The 25,998-nt window shown below is 37.8% G+C and overlaps 1 protein-coding gene and 1 pseudogene across 1 annotated transcript in view; one reads left to right on the forward strand and one right to left on the reverse strand.

The window, feature by feature from the left end:
- The window catches only part of LOC126199552 (fat-like cadherin-related tumor suppressor homolog), a 345,418-nt gene that overhangs the window by 168,756 nt on the left and 150,664 nt on the right, over positions 1 to 25,998 (forward strand). Inside the window, exons 5-6 of the mRNA XM_049936473.1 lie at positions 6,824 to 6,982; positions 25,727 to 25,828. Coding sequence (XP_049792430.1) covers positions 6,824 to 6,982; positions 25,727 to 25,828 — 261 coding nt within the window. The remainder of the gene's footprint in view (positions 1 to 6,823; positions 6,983 to 25,726; positions 25,829 to 25,998) is intronic.
- LOC126199897 (5S ribosomal RNA) lies at positions 16,819 to 16,936 on the reverse strand (annotated as a pseudogene).

Below are 25,998 nucleotides of genomic sequence, written 5' to 3' on the forward strand. Positions count from 1 at the left end.
ATTCACCTCATCATATAATCGAGACATCAGTCACTTTGCTGCCCAAATGGCAAACCTCATCTACTACTGTAAGTGTCTCATTTCCTAATCTAATTCCCTGTGCATCCCCAGATTTATTTACACTACATTTCGTTATCCTCGTTTAGTTTTTGTTGACGTTCATCTTAAATCCTTCTTTCAAGACACTGTTCATTCCGTTCAACTAATCTTCCAAGTCTTTTGCTGTCTCTGACAAAATTACAATGTCATCGGCAAACTTCGTGGTTTTTATTTCTTCCCCCTGGATTTTAATTCCTACTCCAATTTTTTTTTTTTTTTCCTCTACTGTTTGCTCAGTGTACACACTGAATAACATCGGGGAAAGGCTACAACCCTGTCTCACTCCCTTGTCGACCACTGCTTCCCTTTCGTGCCCCTCGACTGCTACCTAGTTTCTGTACTAATCGTAAATAGTGTTTCGCTCCCTACATTGTACCCCTGCCACATTCAGAATATGAAAGAGAGTATTCCAGTCAACATTGTCAAAAGCTTTGTCTAAGTTTACAAATGCTATAAACGTAGGTTTTCCTTTTCTTAACCTGTCTTCTAAGATAAGTCGCAGGGTTCAATATTGCCTCTCGTGTTCTTACAATTCTACGGAATCCAAACTGATCTTCCCCAAGGCTTCTATCAGCTTTTACATTCATCTGTAAAGAATACATGTTAGTATTTGGCAACCGTGATTTGTTAAACTGATAGTTCGGTAATTTTCACATCTGTCAGCACCTTTTCTTTGGAATTCCCATTATTATATTCTTCTTTAAATCCGAGGGTATTTTGCCTGTCTCGTGCGTCTTTCTCACCAAATGGGAGACTTTTGTCATGGCTGGCTCTCCAATGCCATCAGTAGTTCTAACGGAATGTTGTCTGCTCCAGGGGCCTTCTTCCAAGTTAAGGTGTTTCTGTGCTTGTCTGTATTTGGCAACCGTGATTTGCTAAACTGATAGTTCGGTAATTTTCACATCTGTCAGCACCTTTTCTTTGGAATTCCCATTATTATATTCTTCTTTAAATCCGAGGGTATTTTGCCTGTCTCATGCGTCTTTCTCACCAAATGGGAGACTTTTGTCATGGCTGGCTCTCCAATGCCATCAGTAGTTCTAACGGAATGTTGTCTGCTCCAGGGGCCTTCTTCCAAGTTAGGGTGTTTCGGTGCTTGTCTGTATTTGGCAACCGTGATTTGCTAAACTGATAGTTCGGTAATTTTCACATCTGTCAGCACCTTTTCTTTGGAATTCCCATTATTATATTCTTCTTTAAATCCGAGGGTATTTTGCCTGTCTCATGCGTCTTTCTCACCAAATGGGAGACTTTTGTCATGGCTGGCTCTCCAATGCCATCAGTAGTTCTAACGGAATGTTGTCTGCTCCAGGGACCTTCTTCCAAGTTAGGGTGTTTCTGTGCTTTGTCAAATTCTTCGCGCAGCATCATGTCTCCCATTTCATCTTCACCTACGTCCCCTCCCATTTCCATAATATTGCCCTGAAGTGCGTCGCCCTCGCAATAATGGCCAAAACGTCGGATGTTTTACACGTTGACTCTGCGCTCACAGACCCAGAAGAATTTTATTGGCTGTGAGAAAAGCCGCGGAAGCCTGCGCTTCCAAACTACTGAGAACATTCAGAGAACAGGCATTTGAAGCTGACTGTAGAACAATGCTGCTGCCACCAAAGAACATTTTGCGTAAGGCCTACGAAAATAAGAGATATTAGGGCTTGTACAGAGTCGTATAGACATTTCCTCTCGCTCTGTTTGGCAAGTGGAACGGTAAAGGAAATAACTAATAGTAGTAGTAGTACAAGATATCCTCTGCCACGCTTCGTACTGTGGCTTGTGGTGTATGTATATAGATGTAGCTTAACGTGTTGCGTCCTTCCTTCCAGTCAAATCAAATCACAAATTTCGTTTCATGCTCCGTATAATCGTACTTCCGTCAATACGCGTTAGTATGGTACTGAGTCAAATGCTTTACGGAAGTCAAGAACTTCTGATTCTATCTGACTGCCTTGAGCCATGGCTTTCAGGATACCATGTGACAAAAGACCGAGTCGTGTTCCACAGTTTCCCGAATCTATGCTGGATCCCATGGTGGTGGCTACACTGTTTGAGATACCACATTACATTTGAGCTCAAATATTTGACATGTTCCTTTCATAGATGTGAATGAAAATATCCTGAAAAGATGAAGAATTAGAAGAAAATTGATAACGTAAATTGCGACTGAATGCTATAAATCCTCCTTCAGTTACTAAAAGGGCACCATTGTCCTACCAGCGCTCATAGCAGTCATGTGAGTCGCTGTTAAATTTTCAGCCACTCTTACATGTAGGACAAGAAAAAAAAAAAAAAAGAAAAGCTTTGTTCTGTGTAAATTAAGTGGCATATATCATTTGCTGTTCGACAATACCATGTTTGCTGGCGTAAGTATAGAGGAGATGTCACACAAACTCGCGATTTGAGATAATTAGACTGGTACGATTTAGTCCATCGTCAGACGGATGTGTAGCAACTACTCACCTTTTTTGTGAAATTAAATTGTAATCAGTCGGTTGCGCGAAACTGTTTGTGTATAATATGTTTAACGGCCGGCTGGAGTGGCCGAGCCTTCTAGGCGCTACTGTCTGCAACCGCGCGACGGCTACGATCGCAGATTCGAATCCTGCGTGTGACGTCCTTAGGTTAGTTAGGTTTAAGTAGGTTCTAGGGGACTGATGACCTCAGCAGTTAAGTCCCATAGTGCTCAGAGCCATTTTTTGTTTATTCATCTCAAACAACCAAGCCAGACCAACAGGGTTCGGAAGCAAGGTGTCTGGGGCAGGTGACAAATCGATTTGCCACTTCGAAAGAAATTCAGTCCCAGCGGTGCAAAAGAATTGCAAAGGAAGAAGGCGGGATTCGTGCCCGATTCGAAACGTCTGCTGGGGAGTGCTTCCGGCGGCGGATGCTGACTGCGATTACTGCAGCACTTACTCGCATTCTCAATTTCAAATAGGAGACGCTACTGGTTTGAGGTCTTCGCTGGAACGCTGCCCCACTCCCTCGGGTGCCGCTGATCGATTGCAGAATCGACAGTAGCCTCGCAAAGGCTTAACAACTTTTAATTGCTAATTGTGCCACGTTCACAAACGCTTCGTCCATGCCACAGTGATGGTAATAGATTATTAACAATCATTTGGCTTCGTATTCCCAAGATATCACTGTATGTTTACTAACTACTACATCTGAGACCCGCTGCCGATTTATAATGCTTTGGAAGAGAAATAATGTCAAAGGTTTGAGACTTTTTGTCTCTAAAGCATGCTAGTTATCAGCGACCTTAATACTGATTACCAATGATGGACCACGTCATCATGAGGATCAAGATGTTTCGCTTATCGCAGATTATCCAGAGTTTTAAGAGTATCGCAGTCCGTCCTGCATAAGTTACGCGCGGCGCCAAATATCTGAACTTTCGACCACTCCAAACAATTCGAAACATAATGCATGTCTCCTTCAAAAATGACCCAGTGCCTAAAATTTCCAAAAACGAATTTCTGAACGCGCCGATGACGGTAACAAAGAGAGGATACGGTGCGCCAGAAAGCTGTGATCACCCAGTGAGCTAAACGGACGCTTTATTTAGTCAATTTCTGAACTACACGTATCGATAAGCACTCAGTTGCATGGCTTCCATTGTTTTATTAATACGACGACGTCGTTGCTTTGTAAACAGTGTTCAACTTGCCTCACCCACTCATTCATCGACAGCAAGCGTCTTATCCTGTCGCGCCAATTAGTTCTATGTTTACTTTTGCTGAAGCCTGTCGGAATTTTTTTATTACCGACCTGAAATTGGTAATTTTGATGGGAAGAGCAGTGCTTTTGACTACAGTTGTACCAGTGTACCAGCTCTGCTCAGAACATGTTATAAGGGAATACTTACCTAATGATCGAAAATTTACTTTTTTAAAAGTCAAAGTGGGGTATATACATTTATATGAAGTAACTCCTTTAACAGTTAGACATTTAGTGTGTACACTTACAATACATAAATTATCACCTACATGCAATGTGTAATACAAATTGTACTTATGCCAAAAATTTCAACTACTAAAGTAGCAAGAAAGAGATTGCTGGGGTGCTACATCCTCTGCTGTAAATTAGGTAACATTGGTATGGCCCCACTCATGTTTACTGACTTAAGTAGGCTAATTATCATGGATTATACACTTGAGAAAGCAAAATAGACAATGCGCTGTTTCCTTAAGACTTTGCACATTCCTTTTTTTGCTGCAATTTTATTAGAAACTTTAAAGCATAATGTAAAAAAGAAGTATATGTGACAAACCAACTACATTAAATATAGGCCTACAGTTCCTCTAATATAAAAATGGAGCTGCAAAACAGCTTCTCACTTCATTTCTGTGTACTCCATGGTCATATGTAGGTCTAGCTAAAAAACAATATTATTTTTGCCAAATTGTAAGTGATATTGTGCTCTAATTGTAATAAAAATATTTGTAGTTAATATACAGGGAATGCATGCAGCATCTGTACATTGTTTGTGATCAGGTTGGAAGAAAGAAGAATGTCGAAGACATTTGCAGCACTTTCAGATGCAGGGGTTACAAGATGCAATACCTATTTTTGAAGGATATATCATTATTATCATCATTACTGAAACGTTATCATTAGCATTGTGATTAATTTACAGCCTACTGCAAGGTAGCACAGATTAGCCAAATGCTAAAATTTCATAGTGAAATGGCACACAATCTAATGCTCAGGAAATATATAGCAACATAATTATGCCGTCTTTGCCCCAGCACTAAAAACGTTTCATATCCTTATGGTAAAAAAAGATGTAGGCTATTGGTGAATATATCTTGTCATACAATATTCAGACAATGGTCATATTTACATTTACTTGTGATAAGAATTGTAGGCTTCTAAATGGAGGGTATGGGCATATGTAATTATACCTACAACCCCTAGGAGTTGTGGTGTATGTTGTTGTACTACATCTTATGTAAAAAAACGGGTCATTGTTGTTTTCTTCAGTCCAAATACTTGTTTGATGTAGCTCTCCATGCTACTCTAATGTATGTAATCATCTTCATCTCCGAACAACTAGTGCAAACTACATTTCTCTCTCTTCCCTCCAATATTAAACTGATTTCTCAGAAGGTGTCCTATCAACCAATACCTTCTTTTAGTCAAGCCACAAGTTTCTTTTCACCCTTTGTGTTTATCATTTATGCTTCACTTCCACACAAAGCTACACTCCAGACAAATACCATCAGAAAAGACTTCCTAACACTTACATATATAATCACATATATAATCAGTTTTAATAGACTTCTCTTCTTCAGAAACACTTTTTCTTGTCATTATCAATCTACATTTTATGTCTTCTCTACTTTGTGCATCATCAGTTATTTTGCCACCTAAACAGCAAAACTCGTCACCTTTTAGTTTCTTATTTCCAAATCTACTGTAATTCCCTCTCCATTGTCTGATTTAATTTTACTGCATTCCATTAACCTTATTTTGCCTCCTGTCAGTGTTCATCTTCTTCTTTCAAGACACTGCCCATTCCATTCAGCTACTTTTCCAAGCTTTTGCTGCCTTTGAGAGAACTGAAATGTCATTGGCAGACCTCAAAGTTTTTATTTCTTCTCTGTTAACTTCAATTCCTTTTCCAAATTTTTCTTTGGTTTCCTTTACTGCTTGCTGACTATACAGATTGGATAACATAAGGGATAGGCTAAAACCCTGCCTCATCCCCTTCTTGACCAGTGCATCCCTTTCCCGCCCCTTCTTCTTGACCAGTACTTCCCTTTAGTGCCCCTTAGCTCTTATGGCTGCTGTCTGATGTCTGTACAGTTTGTAAATAACGTTTTCATCCCTGTGTTTTACCCGTGCTACCTTTAGAGTTTCAAAGAGTGTGTTCCAGTCAACATTGTCAAAAGCCTGTCAACAGCCATAAACATGGGTTTGCCTTTCCTTAACACATCTTCTGAGAGAAGTCTTTGGGTCAGTATTGCCTCACTTGTTCCTGCATTTCTCCGGAATCTAATCTGATCTTTCCCTTGTCCAGATTCTCCATTTTGCCCAGTCTTCTGTAAAAAATTTGTGTCAGTATTTTGCATTCACGGCCTTTTAAACTGATAGCTCGGTAATCTGTCAGCACATGCTTTCTTGTAATTAGAATATTACATTCCCTCTTGATGTCCGAGGGTTCTCCTGTCACAGACATCTTGCACACCAGGTGGAATAGTTTTGTCATGGCTGGTTCTCCCAAAGACATTAGTAGTTCTGATGGGATGTCATTTACTTCCAGGGTCATGTTTCGATTTAGGTCTTTCAGTGGTGTGTCAAATTCTTCGCACAGTATCATAACTCACCTTCATCTATGTCATCTTTCCTTTCTGTAATATTGCCTTCAAGTACATTTCTCTTTCCATATTTGAGCTTTCTCTTCCTTGCTTAGTATTGGATTTCCATCAGAGCTCTTGACATTTATACCACTGCTTCTCTTTTCTCTAAGGAAATAGGTAAGTCTTCAAAATGAACCAGAATTGTTGACTTAAATGAGTCTGTCGGCAGTACCTGGGTTGACACCTCTTAAAGTACATACTGGCCAACCCTTCTATTACTGTACTTTGGGAGTGAATGGTGATTTAGGGGAGTGGATTGTTTATGATTGGAATTACTTTTGCTTCATTTAAATCTTGAGTTGTTATCAATTATGACTATTTGAGGAAATACAACAGTTGTAAAATTAATTCTTGAACTTTTGCAGGTCACAGTAAGTGACAACGGAACTCCACCACTCTCTTCTACAACTCAGGTTGTTGTAATAGTGACAGACATCAATGACCATGCTCCTGAGTTCACTGAACGTACACTGTACAAAGTGACCATACCCGAGTCAGCTGGGAAAGACATACCTTTGTTCCAGGTGAGTATGTTCACTTCCTTATGGTAGGAAGTATTTTGCATGAATAAATTATTTATATATATTATACCCACTTTGTACACCACTTTCACCTGCAAACACACTTTGGTATTAAACTGAACACTATTTTGGAGCATCACCTACTGCACTTCCCACCTCTGCTCTTCTTGTGAGTAGGTAGTTACACACAATAGGAAAACATGTCTGCCTTCTGTTTTGCAAAGCTAAGTGATATTGCTTGAAATATCTGTAAATAGTGAGTTACATTTTTCCCATGACATCCTTTTAGGCCATCAGAAAAGCCGTTTGTAACATTTTTATTTTTACAGAAACTGGTATAACTGTTTTCATAAAATTTGACAACACTGAATGACAGATTTTTATTGTTTCAGTGAATGTACATGTAAATATTTTAAGTCATTGAAAGGAAATATTATTTATTTATTTCAAAGTTATGTTCAGGAAAAGGATGTAAGGAGTAGGCGGTGGAGAAAAATGTGTAAGTTAGTACAGGATACATTAACTCAATCACAAATGTGCCTCAAGACACCCAAAGCAATAGAAACAAAAAATAAGCAGTTGCATTTTCTGTTTGTGCCACACCTTCTGTGGGCTTGCTCTTTTTCAACATAATGTACACTTTCCATCATTACTCTTTCTTGCTTTCCATTGCAGTGCTTCAAAGAAAGGAGTCTCAGCTCTGAAATTCTAAGAATTTGTTCAAATATTCAATTTTCAGTGTACCATCAATGCTTACAATTCTTGAATAAGCAGCATATTTCAGTCCCATATTTTCGTGTCAAACTGTCATTATTTGTGGCCTTATGCAGTCATCAGAACAGAGATATTTTCTACCTTTTTCTATTTTTTCTCCTTACAAAAATTCACAAAATGAAGTTTTGAGTGTGCCCTAAATATGTAGCTACTCATTAGGTCTGCTCCAAAATGACATTTATGGCTGTGCAAAAAACTGTAAAGAAGAAAGTAGGCATTCTTTGGTGATACAAATAACTGTATGTTACAGAAAGGCTCATATGTTTACAAAGGTACACATATATTGTGCACAGTAATTACTTTTGTTGTTCACATCAATTGTCACAGAATTGTCAACAAAACAAAAGCTAGAGAATCTTTACTCTTAGAAAGTTAAAATAATCTTCCTTTTCTTTTCAGCGACAGATTAGTGATAGCAAGTAGCTATCTTGCCCTTAAGAAAGCAAAGAAACACTTAAAAGGCAAGGAGGGGAAAGATGATATAGACTCATAGTTCACCCAGCCTTATACATTTATAAGTTCTTCAAAGTTCTGTTATGACAACCTCATTATTTTCATTACTTACAATTGCATTATATTTAATGGAGTCAATAAGAACAACGAGTCACCATTAGGTGTAAAAACTGAGTGATGGGAAAGGATAGAGTGTGAATTCCTAAGGGACCAAACTGCTGAGGTCATTGGTCACAAATGGTAAGAAAAAGGAACTTAAACATAGCAGCTTAGCCCTCAAACTTCTGCTATTAATATGATACACAAAAGTTCTGGGAGGAATACATATAATGGAAGGAATAAAGGTGACCACTTATTATGATGAGAAGCTGAGCGATGAAAGGCTGAGGGGCATTGCCCTTTTTCAGAGCTCATGAGTACAAAACACACATATACAAAGCTAAATTGTACTCAATGGATACACTCCCTGAGGTAGTCAAGCTTTACCACTAGGAAAATGTTGTTTGCCAAAACAATGGGACTGTGAGTGTGTGTGTGTGTTTTGTGTTAGTTTCTTCTGAAGAAGGAGTGATTATATTTACTTCCATTATTTATAAAGTCTTTCTCTTTTTGAGGGCACAAAAACCCCCACATTTGTACACAATACAATTTCATTTCAAATTTTTACCTACAATTGACACATCATTATGTACCTTGCTCTGCATTCAGGTTTCTGTTTCAGCAATTAATATTTTAATTGTAATTTGGCTTAGACTTTCTTTGGTTTTTTTAACTGCAACATTGTTAAGACTATTTTACTGAAAATAAATTCTGAATCTACTGGCACTAAACGTACACAACACTCTAGGGGTGAAACTAATTGGTACTGGGCTTAAATGGGCAGCTAACCTTCCTGTTTCTGTTGCCAGGATGCAAATATAAATCATTGTTTTTATAAGTATGGCAAATAGATGTATCTTCTGCACCTGTTAGACAGCAAAGGGTTTGCTGTGCAGTTTAACTAACATATTAATTTTTAGATGTCTTTAATTAGACTAATTTCTTTGGGAATTGCTTATTTCAACAGCTGCATGTCTGATTAGAAAATATGCATTCGGGTAAATCATTTTCAGTTCGATCAAACATAGACTGGTTATCAGACACCAGAAAAAACTGCTTGAAAATCAATTCCTAATATGTTATCTGGTGCCTTATATACATACAATGAAACGGAAAACTTTTAAGCACATACCAGAAACTTGTTATAATTTTAAGGATGTAGATATGCTCACAGACTAATGCTTTCACATATGTAGAGCAAAAGAATGGCACTGCAATTCTCAGTAGAAAATCATATTAAGTAATATGTATTTTACAGCATGTAAATTTATATATATAGTTCTAAGAGCTGGAAGAGGCTCTCACGAATGAAAGCTTAAAATACATGTACGTAAATCTCAGATACATATGACAATTTCTTAGAATTACAAGTTGTAGTTATACCATCGGTGGCTTAAGAAAAGTCAACAGTGTGTGTCAAACCGTGTATACATACTTTGAACTGTCAAAGAAAATTTATTTTCCATTCTACAAGGTAAAATTTCTGAAAAGGAAAGAGTAAAGTCCAATATGAAAAGTAAATGGGCTTCTTTCTTATGAATGTTCAAAATGGTGGCTTTCAGCATCAATACTTTTCTAGTATTAGTCACTCTTGATTCCATACATCTTACAAAGGTGTACAGTGTGATTTCTGTGCACACCACTTGCATCTCATTTCGAAGTGTGTCCAGGTTGTGTGGTTTACATTTGTACACTTTATCTTTTACTGTGCCCCATAAGAAGAAATCGAATGGCATTAGATGTGAAGAGTGTGGAGGAAGCTCGATTTGCCCACCTGTGTCCAATCCACTGGCCTGGAAAATTTAGTTCCACGTATGCTCATGCATCCCTGTAATAGTGCAGTGGGGTGCCATCTCATTGGTAATAAAACATGTCACACTGTGTAATGTACGAGTGTATAGAATCAACAAGCATTGTTAGGTACTTTTCTCCAGTTACATTACCTTCAAAGCAGGAAAGCTCAAAGAGCCCCCTTGCAGCCAAACCAGCCGAGTACACACAACTGTGCATGTTGACAGTTCCATTCAGTTTGAATCAAGCTTCATTCAACCAAATTATGCCACCCATAAATCCTGGTTCACATCTCTCATCTCATGAATCCATTCACAAAATTCTAATTTTCCACCTGGATTATCATCACTTAGATGTTACACATGAAACATACTTTTCTTCAGAGTGTGTAGCACACACCTACTTTACCCTCATGTCACCCTTGCCTTGAAGGTTTTGGAGATGAATGCTGAAACAGTTCCATGAGTACAGCCAAGGATTCATCACTTGTAGCTGTATGAGATCACCCTGATTGCCCTTTATGTGGATCACATACTGTTCCAAGAACTTCGAATCTGCCTCATAAATGCGTAATTGTTAAACTTGAAGGTGGTTCTGTACCATACTTCTGTGCTCCCTGTGAACCACAGCAGCATTTTCAGACTTCCAGTACCACTTAATCACATGCTTCAGGGATCCAAAGTTCATACATATGTCTGCCATGTTGAAGTTACTTCCTTGCCACTAACTAAAGTTTGCATCATGTGAGAAGGCGACCCAGGTTTCAGCTGTTCTGTGTATCCCCCTCCTCTAGCCACTGGCAGCCAATAATATTCATTCTCTTTCTGAGGGCCTAGCAGAAAGGTACAGCTAGAGAGCAAGAATGTCGCTCGTACATGCTGCACTGTTGCCGTTTTTCTTTCTTTTTTCTTTTTTTTTTCAGTTATATAGCTGTGAATGTGTATCCATAAATGTTTAAGTGCAATTAAAAAGATACAGGTGATGGTCATAAATGTGAAATGTATCACAAGCAGGCGAGGGGGATTATTTACCGCATTTGTAACTTTTTCAAATGTGAATTTGAAAGCAGATCTCCTACTTTTGACATATGAAAACACAAGAATGGACTCCAGAACCATGTTGTGTTGGCAAGAGAACTATAAACAAAAGTGTCAGAGCTATAGGAAGTGTAGAAAAAGTTGGTTTCGTGTCGCCTGGAAAGCTTCGAAATCATAAGAAAGCTGTAACATAAATGGATAGTTTTAACAACGATGTTTTAAATTGCTCCATGTGAATTATGAATGCCCAACACCACAAAAACATGTTACAGTTATGCTGGCTTCAATGCTAAGCGATTCGTCAATGTAAATAATTTTAAAAGACATTGGTTCCAGATATGTTAAGAAGAGAGTTTTTAGTTCAAAGAAGTGGTATTGGTGCAGCACGAACTACATCCAATATAAAGATTCATGACACAGGAGAAGAAGGTAGTTCAACAGTGTATTACCTTGATGAAACATGGTTCAGTAATAATCATTCCAGGAAGATCTGCTGGAAAATGAGTGATGGTACTGGCGGTTTCAAAGTTCTCACAGGAATAGGTACTCTGATAATTATTCTGCATGCTGACTCTTCTTCTTCTGGTTTTGCTTCTGAGAATAAACTTGTATTTACGTGTAAGAAAAACAGCAGTGACTACCATTTGGAAATGAACGCTGTCAGTTTTGTGATGTGATTCACAATTCTGGTCATACTTTGCTTCGAAGTTGGTATTGCCAGTTACAATTCAACTGTTACAGAGAAAAAATGAAGTACAAACACCAGAAAAGCGGATATTTTTCCCCAGTTTAAAAATAAAAATATGAAGCACAGTATAGTCGAGACTGGTGCCAATCTGTAGCTCGTTAATTTATACAAGTCACGTGACAGAATGCTCGTGAATGGGGTCTCACAGTTTTTCATTTACACATGTGTCACTTAGTGTACCCCCATGATATTAATTTGGGCAAAGAGTTTTAAGGCTGTGTGGGAGGGGAAAAAAGAAACAACATTCAAGATAACATCGCTTGTGCATGAGGCAACAGACAACATCCCACCTGTAGTCTGAACACAGTCTGTGTGGTGTGCCGAAAAGCTTTAGAATGAAGGCCTTAACAGTGAAGTGATGATGGATATAAGCCTTGAACCTATCATTGTAAATTTACAATCAGAGTGTTCGGAAACGGACTCAGATAAAGTAACAATGGTATTATGATGGAGACTTTGGAACAAAGTAATAACATTTTTTAGCTTTAAAGACTCGTAGTCTAAAAATGTGTTTGTCAACATGTCAGTTGCATACATAATAATGAGAACTTCCTAGTCCTTTTAATTAGGACTTTGTATGTTTTTAATTATGTAGGTTATAATGTTCAACATATTGCCCAAGGACAAGTTAAGTTTCTCCCACCATGTTGTATGCTTTAACACGCGAGAATGCAGCTGGATAAATTCGTCAGAAGTCCTATGTTTCTACTGTCATTTTGGTCAATGTTATCAGTCAGCATTCCCTGGAGTTATTCGCAGATGATGGTTAGTTGTTTGCTTGTTCAGTGGATTATAAATGTGGTCCATCATTGTAGTGTCACAAACATTAATTTACATTCATAAGGCACGTTATCAGTGAAATATATGACAACTTACTGACCATTTTTATGATAGTCTTTTACATTAGTTTTTTCTACCACTAATTCTTTTTTACATGCAGTGAAATCACGTAACTACAGTCAAACAAACACACACACACACACACCTTACACACATTTTAAAAAATTCTGTTGAGTAGAAGCGGTTGTCAAGAAAATATAATGATTTTTGTGACTGAAGTTGTTTTTGTTGTGTATTGAATTTTTACTTATAATGTAGTTCAAATTGCTATAAATGATAATTATTGCAAGCAGTTTCAACGACCTTGTTGTTAGACAATTGTCATTTTGAGAGTAACTGTACTACATGTCTCACGTCCCGACATCACGCAGAGTAAATCAGTGGAGCAGTAGACACAATGTGAATTAATATTTCTCTCATTATCATAGATTGAAATTAGTTTTAATATTTATTACTCCCCTCATAGATCTGAATGGAGCAGTAGACACAATGTGAATTAATATTTCTCTCATTATCATAGATCGAAATTAGTTTTAATATTTATTACTCCCCTCATAGGTCTGAACAAATAATACAGTGTGCCGTAGGCAAACGAGCCTGACTGTTGTCAACAGCAGCAGTTCGGCAGTGTTGACTTTGTTTGCTCGCTCTCCACTACCTCTCATATGCAGTTCTCACCCCTCTCCCTCCCCCCACTTCCTTTCCACTCCACCTCTATGCACGTAAGTGCCATCCTGGGTGACCTGGGCTATAGTTTGAGTAGCAAGAGTGATGATTCTGCTGCCACCTGTTGAACAAGTATAACATTACTTTCTCCCAGAAACTGAATCTTGTATAATGGAAAATACATTTTCTGTGACAGTTCAAAGTGTGTATAAATATTTTGATACACTCTGTATATTTTGTAAGTATTTGGGGGGAGGGGGGGGGGCTTGGAGCATAAAAGGATGCCTACAGAGTAAAAGAATGCTTATACTGGATCACACTATCAAATATAAACAAGCACCAAGGTTCTTGTACCTTCACCAGAGTTGATATATATGTATAGTGTGATTGGTCTCAGAAGTGGCTATCTCTCTGGTGAAGTGCATACAGTTGTCTGTATGCCGTGAGGAGGAGGCTGAAGTGGGAGCAGTTGTTACAGGATTTAGTCACGAGTAGCTCATGGGCCATCATAATAATGTTATAATGTTAAGGGAATAGCATTGACTGGGATTGGAGAGTAACTGCAATAGAATGAAACACATTTCAAGGCGTAAGAGAAATACACACATGGAATCGTTTTTGGAAACTAATAGATTATTCAGAAATGAGCTTCCATTGTTTCTTCCGAGTTCTTTTCTGGATTCCAAGAGATAAGTAAAGGCTGAGATTATGATGGGTAAGTGACATTAGATGTCAAGGAGCAACATGAATGCTCATAGCTGGAGAATGGAAAACTCTAGAGGAGGCTTTTATCTAGCAGTGAATGTCAAATATCTGAAGAAGAAGAAGAAGAAGAAGAAGCTTTTTTAATCAGAAGAATAGTGAGAAAGTCAAAGAAATTAGACTAGCAAGGAATTGATTAATAAAGTCACCTGTGACTGAAGTCCAGAGAGAAGCAAACAAAACAGAGTAAATCGATAATGAAATGCTAGCAACAGATGAAATTTGATAATCTTAGAACCTAGAAATGATACTGCCAAGCCAGAGATAAATGGTAAGTGGACCGAAAATATGACTTCACATGTAACTTGTGTTCTGTGTTGCCTCATCTGTGGTTAAGAAGATGGAAGTTTGAAGGCTAGTTAAAAATAATTGGATTTATAGTGCACCTCCAAAAATTAATTTTTATATTTAAGGGAAAATCACTGAAGTAACAGAAAAGTCCTTTTCTTGAAAGATTTTCTTAGAAATTGTGCTATTCAGTCTTAACACAACTATGTTTTTCTCACTCACCATTTTGAGATTCACAAACAGTTAATGCTACACCCCACTAATTGATACTTGTTTTGACATTGTGAACTTATATGCAAATATTTCAGACATTTGGATCCATAGAATGACATCCCCATAGAAAGGTACATTCTCGAGGAGTGTGACATGTTAGGAAGAGCCACATTTTCATGGAGTACGGCTCAAGTGAACAAAGTGCTGTGGTAAATATTATGACATTACCTGCAGGCATGAGGGCTCATGTCTAATGTCAGACATGTTTGATTTTTTCTCGAAGCTCTTCAGTTTATGAAATTGTGAGGAGGTCAAACAGAGTTGTATGATGCAAGCAGGAACTGTTACAGAGACAGAGATGTCAGAAATTCCAAAATGTAAAAACTTTAGGAGTAGCTGTTTTCATGAGTTGAAGAATATACCCGATTCGATTACAAACAATCAGAATCTGTCACTGTTGACATTTACATTCCAAAAGTCTCTGGTCCCACCATATGAATTGTTCCATTCGCCATTTGCTAAGCAACAATCCACACAATCAAATTCAGTGGGTGTAAAAAGGTTTGTATGTATATATGAGTGTTTAAGTGGTTTCTGGATAGCTTAGCAAGTGTAGTGGATGAATTTACACGAGGGTGTGGTGAAAAGTAATGCCTCTGACTTTTCATGCGAAATCTCACAAAGCTTTTTGAATAAAACAAACTTTATCAACATTCTACATCTTTATTCTTCATGTCTACATATTTATTTTTGAACATAGTTACCCACGCAATGAGAGACCAGTTTGTTCATGCTGTCACTGTAGAATGTTTGACTTTGTTAATGGAACCACAGCCTCACCTGTGCTTGCATCTCTTGATTACTATCAAAGTGAAGTCCTCGAAAATGTTCTCTAACTTTCAGAAAAGGGTGAAAAAAGGATGGGGCCAGTCTGTATGGAGGATGATTGGTGACAGTGAACCCAAGGCACTGGATTGTTGCAGATGTTGCAGCACTCGTGTGTGGTCTGGCGTTGTCATGCTCAAGGGGAGGGTGCTCTAAGCATGGGAAAACTCTTCAAATTTGAAACTCAATTACAGCATGGTGCTTCTCACGCACTGACAGTTAACGTTACTCGCTGCCATGTTACATAGTGCAATTCAGAGCCCTCTAGCCACAAAGATCTGCAAATATGTAGACATGAAGAATAAAGTTGTAGAATGTTAATAATGTTTATTTTATTTAAAAGCTTTAAGAGTTTTCACATAAAAAAATTACTTTTCAGCAAGCCCTCTTATATGTATTAAAATAAAAGAAATTCAGTCTCTTCAGAGAATGCCCTCTTTGGACTTACTGCTCATTTCATATTAGTATCTGATTTGAAAATCAGTGGGGAAATGTCTTCCAGAAAGTAATCAAATGGATCTTCAGGCATTTGTAGCAAATTTAAAATCATCTGGGTACCTATTAGTGAGTATCATGTCAATTAAACTACAAGGCCCTACTCAGAATCCATTTCCTAACCCACATTCTTCCATTATTATTTGGCTCATATCTCTCTATTCCTTCTCTGTGTTAAAATAGCCGCAAAAACTAAACTGGCTATAACACTATTTTGTATCAGGAGCTCAGTCGTAGTCAGCTTTCCATGATTAACCGAGTCACATCTTTATAGATATTGCAGACGTTGTGTACTAAGGAAGATGACTGGCTGGGTCTCGTCCACAAATTTATGAAAGCTAATATGGAAGTGTGGCACTCCTTTCCAGTTGCATGCTTTGTTGGAACCTAGCTTAATAATGAGTCAGCAACTTAGTTTCTTATAAGAACAAACACAGGAGAAGACAGAAAGAAAATAATTAATTAAATTTCATATTACAGGTTTCCACATAACCAGTAACTCCTTCTTCTGTTTGTGCCATGGGCTTGTTAGGCAGCAAAGAGTGTTTCATGCACTATTTGCATACTAGAAAATAAATGTATAAGCACTCCGTCTTCAGGCCACAAGTGGCCCATCAGGACCATCCGACCGCCGTGTCATCCTCACAGATGAGGATGCGTATAGGAGGGGTGTGTGGTCAGCACACCGCTCTCCCGGTCGTTACGATGGTTTTCTTTGACCAGAGCCGCCACTATTCGGTCGAGTAGCTCCTCAGTTGGCATCACAAGGCTGAGTGCACCCCGAAAAACGGCAACAGCACATGGCGGCCCGGATGGTCACCCATCCAAGTGCCGGCCACGCCCGACAGCGCTTAACTTCGGTGATCTGACGGGAACTGGTGTACCCACTGCAACAAGGCCGTTGCCTAGAAAATAAATGTATAGGTGAAACATTTATATATTATTCAACTGGTTATTAAATTAGATCCGCATGGAGAGGGGCCATGTACAGCACAGCTAGTCATATTCTGTTAAATGGAGTCCATATGTGCAGATCAAATGCATTGGTTCCATTCACGTGTCAACCTAATATTAACTCATACATATTCCTCTTTTCAAAAGCTTTTAAATGATTCTTCTGATGTGTTAGCATTTTTACAGAAGGACACAAATCAAGATGTGAAGAGCTGGAATAAGGCTTACAAGAAAAGAAAAATGCTTGTGAAAGGAGTTAAACATAAAAGAATAAATCAGAGGATAATGCCTGTTTCCAGCTTGTTGTCAAGGGTGAAGACAGTCTCTTGTTCACAAGAAGAAAAAATCATGAAAGATTAGCAGCATAGTAGCTAAAGAAGGTAGTTAAAATAAAGCAGACTTGTTGGAGGAAGAAGAAATAAACAGGAGGATTAGAATTCCTTGTGTGGCTTAGGAAAAAAAGGATAATATGAAACTTATGGTATACGATAAATCGACAAGAGTAGCTTGAGTATTCTGAATTACACATAAAGGAATAGAAATTAAGTGACATCACATTTTATTTTCCAGCTGTTATTTTCTGAATATTGTCTGTACTATTGTTTGCTGACTTACATTTTAAAAGTGTTCTTTTATGACTTGCAAGTCACTAGTGTTTTGATCTATTCACGTCTTCAGTTTTCTCATACCGTTCTGTACAATATTAATCACCTGTTGAATTCTTGTTTTCTCCAAATAAGCTGTAAGCTTACTCCATTTACGTGTACATATCACATAATGAATGACTTGTAAGTAATCAATCCCAGTGCAATCTATCTATCTGTATTTTAAAAAAATCATTATAGAAATGCTGCCTCATTGTGTGTTTGTGGATTTTGTCAGACATCACAGCCATTTGAAGATAGAAATGTAGCACATTATTAAAAACTGAGATAGTTTAGACAGCTTTATGCAGATAATGCATAGATACAACAATTACAGACAAATGAAGATGCATAACAGCTTCATGAAATTTTATTTCAGGCTGTCAGGTGATGAAAAGTAACTTATTGCAAATTTTTTTTTTTTAACTTCTTGATACTTGAAACAACTGTAAACATTTCAATTTTTGTAAGCACCAACCATTTTGATAATTAATTGAAACCCTCAGCTACCAACAGGTGTTGTTGATATACCTCGATGGGGGCAGCTGAAAATGTGTGCCCCGACCGGGACACGAACCCAGGATCTCCTGCTTACAAGGCAGGTGCTCTATCCATCTGAGCCACTGAGGGTTTCAATTAATTATCAATTAGTCTAGAGAAGCTGCACGGTCATCAATGGTATCTGTTCTTTCGAGAACAGTTACTATCTTCATATATATACCAACCATTTTGCTTGTTCATTTCGGTCATTGTCTTAAGCTTTATTTCCATTTTGTACATACTCTTTGCAAGTTCCTCCTCTGGCCTCTCTTCTCTGATAAGTTTGTATTTGATCTTAAAAACTTCATTCATAGATTTACTGTAATTCTTACCATTACATTCCATCCATGTTTTAAACATCTTGTATGAATCAAAGCACAGTGAGAGCAGTGTCTTTTATATACTTGTGTGGCATGAGTTAGTTATACAGAGAAAGCTCTGGCATGCCCATTAATGCATGCAGGACAAAGTGTTTGTGTCTGCTTCCAGAATAAGTATGTAAATGTATGCTGAGCAAGGTTGTGTAGTGGTCAGACTCAGTAGGATGGCAGTTCAAATCTGTGTTCGGCCATCTAGAGTTAGGTTTTTCTTGGTTGCTCTAAATCACTTATGGGATATACTGGGATAATTCCTTATAAAAGTACCGGGTGAATCATAAAGGACTTCATAACTTTGGAATGATAAACAAACTTATTGATACAGCTTACGGAATTGGTAGATGTGTTGTTTTGTGGCAAGTAACCTCAAGTTAGATTCGCATAGTTCACCAGTACCCCCCCCCCCCCCCCTCTGCCCTCAGGAGTGCCAGTGTAGTGAACAGTTAAAATGGCTTCTTTGACTGGTATTGTGTATCTGAATATGCTCAAAACTTTTTAATTCCACAGATCAATGATGACAACTGAAATGGGATGGTTTACTACCAACAAGATGGCATTTAATCAGGGAAGTTCAATATTTCCTTAACAATTGCTTCCCAGGTCAGCGAATTTGCCATGAAGGACTAGTCACATGGCCATCTTGCTCCCCAGATTTTACACCACTGGATTTTTCTCTCTGGTTTCATTAAATACCACATGTATGTATGTTCCTCCCCTGCCAAACAATTTAACCAACCAGAAAAATCAAAACTATGCTGCTATTGCATAAGTTACACCCAATTTGCTGCACCAAGTGTAGGAAGAAACTGCTTGCTGTGGGATGTTTGCCGCATTATAAATGTTAGACACATCAAATCAAAAAGACACTTGACACTTTTATGTGAACCTTGAGGAAGTTTTTTTGCTACAAAATGAAACATCTATTGATCCTGTAAGTTATCTTAATAGTAAATTTCTATGTCATTTCAAAGTTGTAAAGACCTTTTCGACTCACCCTGTATATGGATGCTTTCATTCCCCATTCTTTCCCTGATGTGACTTGTCCCCTGTCTCTACTGGCATCATCATCAGTAGAATGTTCAAACCTTAATGGTTCTTCCTTTCATGAATATGTCATATAACATCTACTATGAAACAAGAGAGAATCAACTTTAAAGATTGTGTGACTTCATCCCACAACCATTGGATTCCACTAATCACTTGGTAAATAGTATGACAGACTGTTATGGTAAAGTCTTTTGTTTTTGTTGTTAGCACTGTAGAATTAGCCTGAAGACCCTATAAGGGATTTAATTGTATGGGACAATACCATACCACATAAGATAGATTTTAAAAAGAGGGACAGTAATACATAAATAATGGAAAGGCAACCAATTACCTGTAGTAGATTGAAGTGAGGAGTGCTGTAACATATAACAGAAAGCAGCATTTACACTAGCTTTTGAGTGCTAGCTCTTTTTACAGCAGTAGTACACACATTGAAACACAAAACCACACTGCAACTAAATGTATGATTAGCCTATGTGTGAATGTGCATTGTAGCTAGCACTTGAAAACTAGTATGAATACTATTTTCTGTTATGTTTTACTGTGCTCCATGCCTCGATCTGCTTTCCAGGAATTTCCATTAAAATAACCAGTAAAAATGTTGAAAAGAAAACCCATGAAAAGTATTATCACTGAACAAGTGGGAAAGTGGACTGTATGGAGAAAAAATGTCAAAAGAATGCCTATTTATAAGACGTGGGCCAATTATGGAGAAAATTATGCATACATGAAGTAAAGGAAGGCAATTCCATATTCCTTATCTACTTTCTTCTATTTTTATATCATGTGCTTTATTAAACTAGCAATTTTTTTTAAAAATTCCTCTCTGATTAGCTTTATTCATTTCCCCATTGCATACATCATTATATTTTTTTACATACTTCAGGCCACATGTTTCATGTACCTTCTTTATTTTCTTATCATATGTTAACTGATGTTCCTTTCTAATTTTATACCTCATTGTAGAACACTGTCTTCCACTTCTGGTGACAGAATGTTGCTAACTTGAGGTTATTTGGTTCTTTAACAGCTGCTTGAAAACCATGGAAAATGTGTTCATACATGCTACCTCACATTTTGTGTTCCACAAAGCCTATCAGAAATAATATCTTTTGAGTGGATATAACGAATGAATGTGTGACGACAATGAAAAGCAGTTAGTCTTTACACACCCTTCATGCTGCATCATCAACAACCTGACCCTAATAGTAATCTGATGAAGTTGTAACTAAAGGGTGTTTATACTACTTTACATGAACTCATGAGCACTTGTAGTAGAGACACATACCACATATGAGATGGTGGCTTTTGAACTCAATGATGTGGTGATTATTCTGGATAGTATGGCTGCAAACAGTTGTTGTTGTTGTTGTTGTTGTTGTTCATAACTGAAATGGAAAAATGTGTGCTACACTGTGGCCCATCTGCCTTCTGTTATAATCTGCAGTAGTAACAGCAAATTGTTGCCCATAGTAGTTGGGCCTATGCATGAATAACATCCAGCATTATAGTGATAGATTATTGTAAATAAAGCATACAGATTAAATGTCTATGAATTTCTTTCTCTTATTAATGTGTACGTTGACTAATTACACATCCCTGAAGGTTCTTCATCTTGGTGGGATCTACAGAACATAGTGAATGAATGATAGGATGACAGACACAGATTTCATTGTGTCAAGATCCTCATGGTACAGTTGGTGCCATGTGAAACTGTCATTGCTCGGACGACTTTAAAGATTAAATAGTGTCTGTCCCATGTATTTGGAACCAAAAGTTGTAGTTGTGATGAAATCCACTGTTACCATGTGTATTGCCCATCTTGCACTTGACAGTTACGCTAACATCCAGCACAAGGCTAACATCCCAGTCAAGTGATACAGAGAGAGAGAGAGAGAGAGAGAGAGAGAGAGAGTGTGTGTGTGTGTGTGTGTGTGTACATGTAATGAACAAAGATAATTCAGCTTTACATGATCGTTATTCTTCCTAAAAATTGTCATTCTGATGAGCTGGGTGAACTAAAACACAAATAGTTTTTTTTTGTATGTGTCCATTTCATTTGTTGCTCTCTTTATAATTGTTGGTAAACTTATTCCAGAATTGTACCTACAAGTCGTAAAGGAAAGCAAAGGATGAACCAAAAACGGTAGAAGAGGAATGGGGTAGATTCAAGGGAACAGTAGTAAGTGCAGCGAAAGGCAATATGTGGGAGGACAAGCAACCAAAAGAGATGGAATGATAAAACAAAGGATATAGTACAGAAGAAGAATAAGGCGTTTAGGGTATTCAGAGACAAAAGAAGAGTATAAGGCAAGAAAGGAAGAAGCAGGTGGATGGAACAGTGGACCAGAATGGTGGAGGAGGATAGTGAAGGTTCAAAAAAGGTGTTATATGGGATGATTAAAAGTAAGAAAAGAATGGTACAACAGATTATGCTCGAATGGTGAACAAAAGTGAGCAAGATGTAGAGAATAAGGAGGAAATCGAGAATATGTGGAAGGAGTATTTTGAAGAACTCCTGAACCCGAATGGAGACCTGGATGAGGAGGAACAAGCTGAGGAGAAAAAAAGAGGAGGAACAGCAAATAGAAAAAGACTTACATGGGGAGAAGTGGAAGAGGCATTGGGCAAGATGAAGGAAGGGCAGTCACCAGGGGGATGAGCTACGTGTCGAGATGATGAGAGCAACAGGAGAGGTGGAGATACAATGGCTATATCAAGTAATGAAAATTGTGTGGAGACAGAAGATGGTCCCAAAAGACTGGAAGAAGCGAATAGTTGTCCCAATATTTAAAAAGGGAAATAGAAAAGAGTGCAAGAACTATTTGGGTATAACATTGATGAGTCATTGTGAAAAATGTTTGGAAACATGAATTCGGGCAAAATTAGAAGGAAGAATGAGAGAAGAGCAACATGGCTTCAGAACAGAAAGGTCCACAGTGGAACTAATTTTGCTGTAAGACAACTGCAGGAACAGCACTGTGCATATGGAATAGATCTACTAATGACCTTCCTGGACATTGAAAAAGTGTATGATAGTGTATGTAGAAACAATGTGTGGAAAACCCTGGAGAACAGAGGAGTAGCAAAACAGATTATTTGGAGGATAAGAGAAATGTACAATGGAAGTGTGAGCTGTGTGAAAGTGGGAGGAGAGAGATCAGCATGGATTGAACAGAAGAATGGCTTGAGGCAAGGAAGTTCACTTTCATCATTACTCTTCATTGTAGTGACGGATGGTATAATGAGTACAGTAGCACAAGTAATTGGTGAAAGCAAGAAGAAAGCTATGGTATTTGTAGATGATTTGATGATTTGGGGGAATAAGGAGGAGGGAGTACAAGAGCAGTTGGACGTGTGGGAACGAACAGTACAGGAATATGGTATGAAATTTGGTATAAGTAAGAGTGAGATGATTATCACAGCTAGAAAGAAGGAGAGAGGAACAACTGGAATAACGATTGGTGGGGAACGATTGAGGAGAGTGGAGAGTTTCAAGTACCTAGGAAGCCTGATACAGGAAGATGCGAAAAAGACAGAGAGATGAAGGAGCGGGGGAGAAAAGCAGAAGCATTTTGGAAGAGTGTCAGAAGTCTGATATGGAACAAGTATGTACCCCAAATCAGTAAAAAGGTTGTATACCGGTCAACTATGTCCCGATCCTGACACATGCATTAGAAACCTGCGTTATGAAAGGAAGAGAGGAAAGCAAAGTACAGGCTAGTGAGATGGAATTCTTGAGAAACAGCATTGGAGTGACAAAGATAGGCAGGTTAAGAAATGAGAGGATCAGAGAAATAATGAAGGTGGAACCATTGCAGGAGGAGACAGAGAAGTCAAGGCTGAGATGGTATGGACATGTTAAGAGAATGGAGGAGAAGAGGATACCCAGGAGGATACACAAGATGGAACTGGAAGGAAAGAAACCAAGAGGAAGACCAAGAGACAGATGGCTGAAAGGAGTAGAGGAATGTGTCCAGAAGATGGTGGCAAGACAGAAGACGATGGAGAGGCTTATATTCCATACAGACCCAGCCAGAGGCTGGAAACTGTCCAAGATGATGATGATGATGATGATGATGATGATGATGATGATGATGATGATGGTGATGTGAGTCTAGCACTGTAGACCACACCACCACCTCATGTATGACTTGTTTTTCATTGATCATTAATGGTTGTGATGATGATATATAGAGATTTTTGTGATTGAGTGATATGTTGAATATTTTGCACATTTCCAGTGTGGTGAATGTTGCTAATAGTCATGATAGGAAAAGTGTATAATATTCTTTATTTGGAAATTATGTTATATTAACTCTGTAGATTATGTGTTCCAATTTTTCAAGGTTGCTTCTAAACTTAAAAATTTCATCGTCAATATAAAATGCTTTTAAACAGAAAGCTGTTTACTTTTGCGCTATAGGATACACATTAAGTATATACAGGATACACATTAAGTATGAAGATCAGTGAAAAGTGCTTAAGTTTCTGAACATGATTCTTTCCCCTCTCTGCCTCCACCCCTACCCCAACATAGCTCAATTTTATTCAAATCACCTTTCACAATATTCCAAAGACATTCCACTGATACTTTTTGAGGTGTGTATCAACATTGCATTTACTACTGCAAAATAAAATAAAAGTTGAAGAAAAAGACTACTTGAGGTTTAACATTGTGTTGAGATAATTAAATACAAACTAAAGACAGCATCTATGTTTTATGGAGCTATTCTGACACATTCCCAAAGTGATTTGGGGGAACCAAGAAAAACTCAGTCAGGCTGGCCAGATAAAGAAAAAAGGACTTGAGTAACCACCTCAAAATTCCATAATATAAATATCTAATATAATGTGAAAGGTGCCCCAGTGTTGCTTGTTAATTTCCATAGTGATGCAAGCTGCTTTCTAGGAGAAAACACAATTTCTTTAGCAAGAACAGTAATTTTTATTCATCCCCTCATGAAAATGAATTTTTAAAATGTATACAATTTGTTATCTCAATCAGTTACCACTTGAAATTGAATAAAAGTATTGAAGTATCATTCTTTGCACTTCTGGCATTCAAATACAAGCAAAGGTGAATACATTTAATTTTTTGCTTTACTTTGTTATTATAGTTTGGGGTATTATAATGAATCCATATTTTATTTATTACTGATGTGAAGAACTTCACGATGCTTATCCATATTTAAAGTAAACTAAAAACGGTAACAGCTCTTGTTTGATACATCATAATTTCCATATGACACATGTGATGCACTTTCACAACCTGTATCACAATACATTCATCTTCCGTCAAATGTCATGCTTATTGAAAGGGGAAACACTCATAACATTTTTCATCTTTAGTCATGATTATCTCCATAGTTTCTAAATGTGATACCAGTAACGGCATTAGTGCTTTTTTGGAACTACTTGGTCACACTCTTTAGAGTGCTTCTTCCACAAAATACTACAGCATGGATCAGTGTTCACCGTAATATTACAATCTTAATACAAATTCCAGCCATTCTCCTCAAGCATGTCCTTAGAGATGTACTGTTCTCAAATTTGTGGCAAATTATAAATAATTTCTTCTGTTTGCTTCAAGCTACTTACTGAGACACATTATGTAATCTTTGTGGACACCAGCTTGTTTTACCAATATGCTTCTGGAAATGACAGGCTTTTATCTGTATTTTTCAGTTACCTCCAATGAAATACTTTGCTCCTACGATTATATAGATATATATTAAAAAAGAAAAAAACAATTTTTCTATTTCTCACCTAGAGCAAGGGTGACAGTTTATTCAAATTTAGTTCTCCGTATGGCATTCTCTTGGTGCAACTCCAGTGATTTCAATTTTTTGTTGTAATGCATGTCATTTCCCAACAATGTTATCATTATAAACATTGCAGTTACTCATGCTCCAAACAGTGATTTTACAATGTGTGTGACTGCCATTGTTAAGAAAAAAAGGTCACCACTTTAATAGTGCTGACATACATACCGTGCTACAATGCTCTTAATCTGAAGACACCTGTTGAAATAAAACACATGAAGGAGGTGGCTCTCTTGCAATTAGACTGCTGCCTTATGAAACTAAAGGATGGACATAAACCATCATATCATTCTCTTTACATCCACACAGAATGAAACTGAGGAGTTGGACGTAGCAGTTGATTCGTTTCTTGAAAATGGAACATGGGAGACTTACGATTCCGACATCTATTTGGGAGAGCCTATGCTGAGGGTAAGGAAAGGAATGCAAGTGTGTACTGTGTGTTTGCTTTGCATGTTTTGTGCATGTAAATATTTGGAATCAATTATGAAAACCTGCTTTAGCACTTCTGTGTGTGGTTTGGTGAAGCATGCAGAAAAAGTGGCTTTCTGTATATTGGTTTGGATTTTGGTATGTAGCTT

This window comes from Schistocerca nitens, chromosome 8 (genome assembly GCF_023898315.1).
Source record: "Schistocerca nitens isolate TAMUIC-IGC-003100 chromosome 8, iqSchNite1.1, whole genome shotgun sequence".
Taxonomy (NCBI): Eukaryota; Metazoa; Arthropoda; class Insecta; order Orthoptera; family Acrididae; genus Schistocerca; species Schistocerca nitens.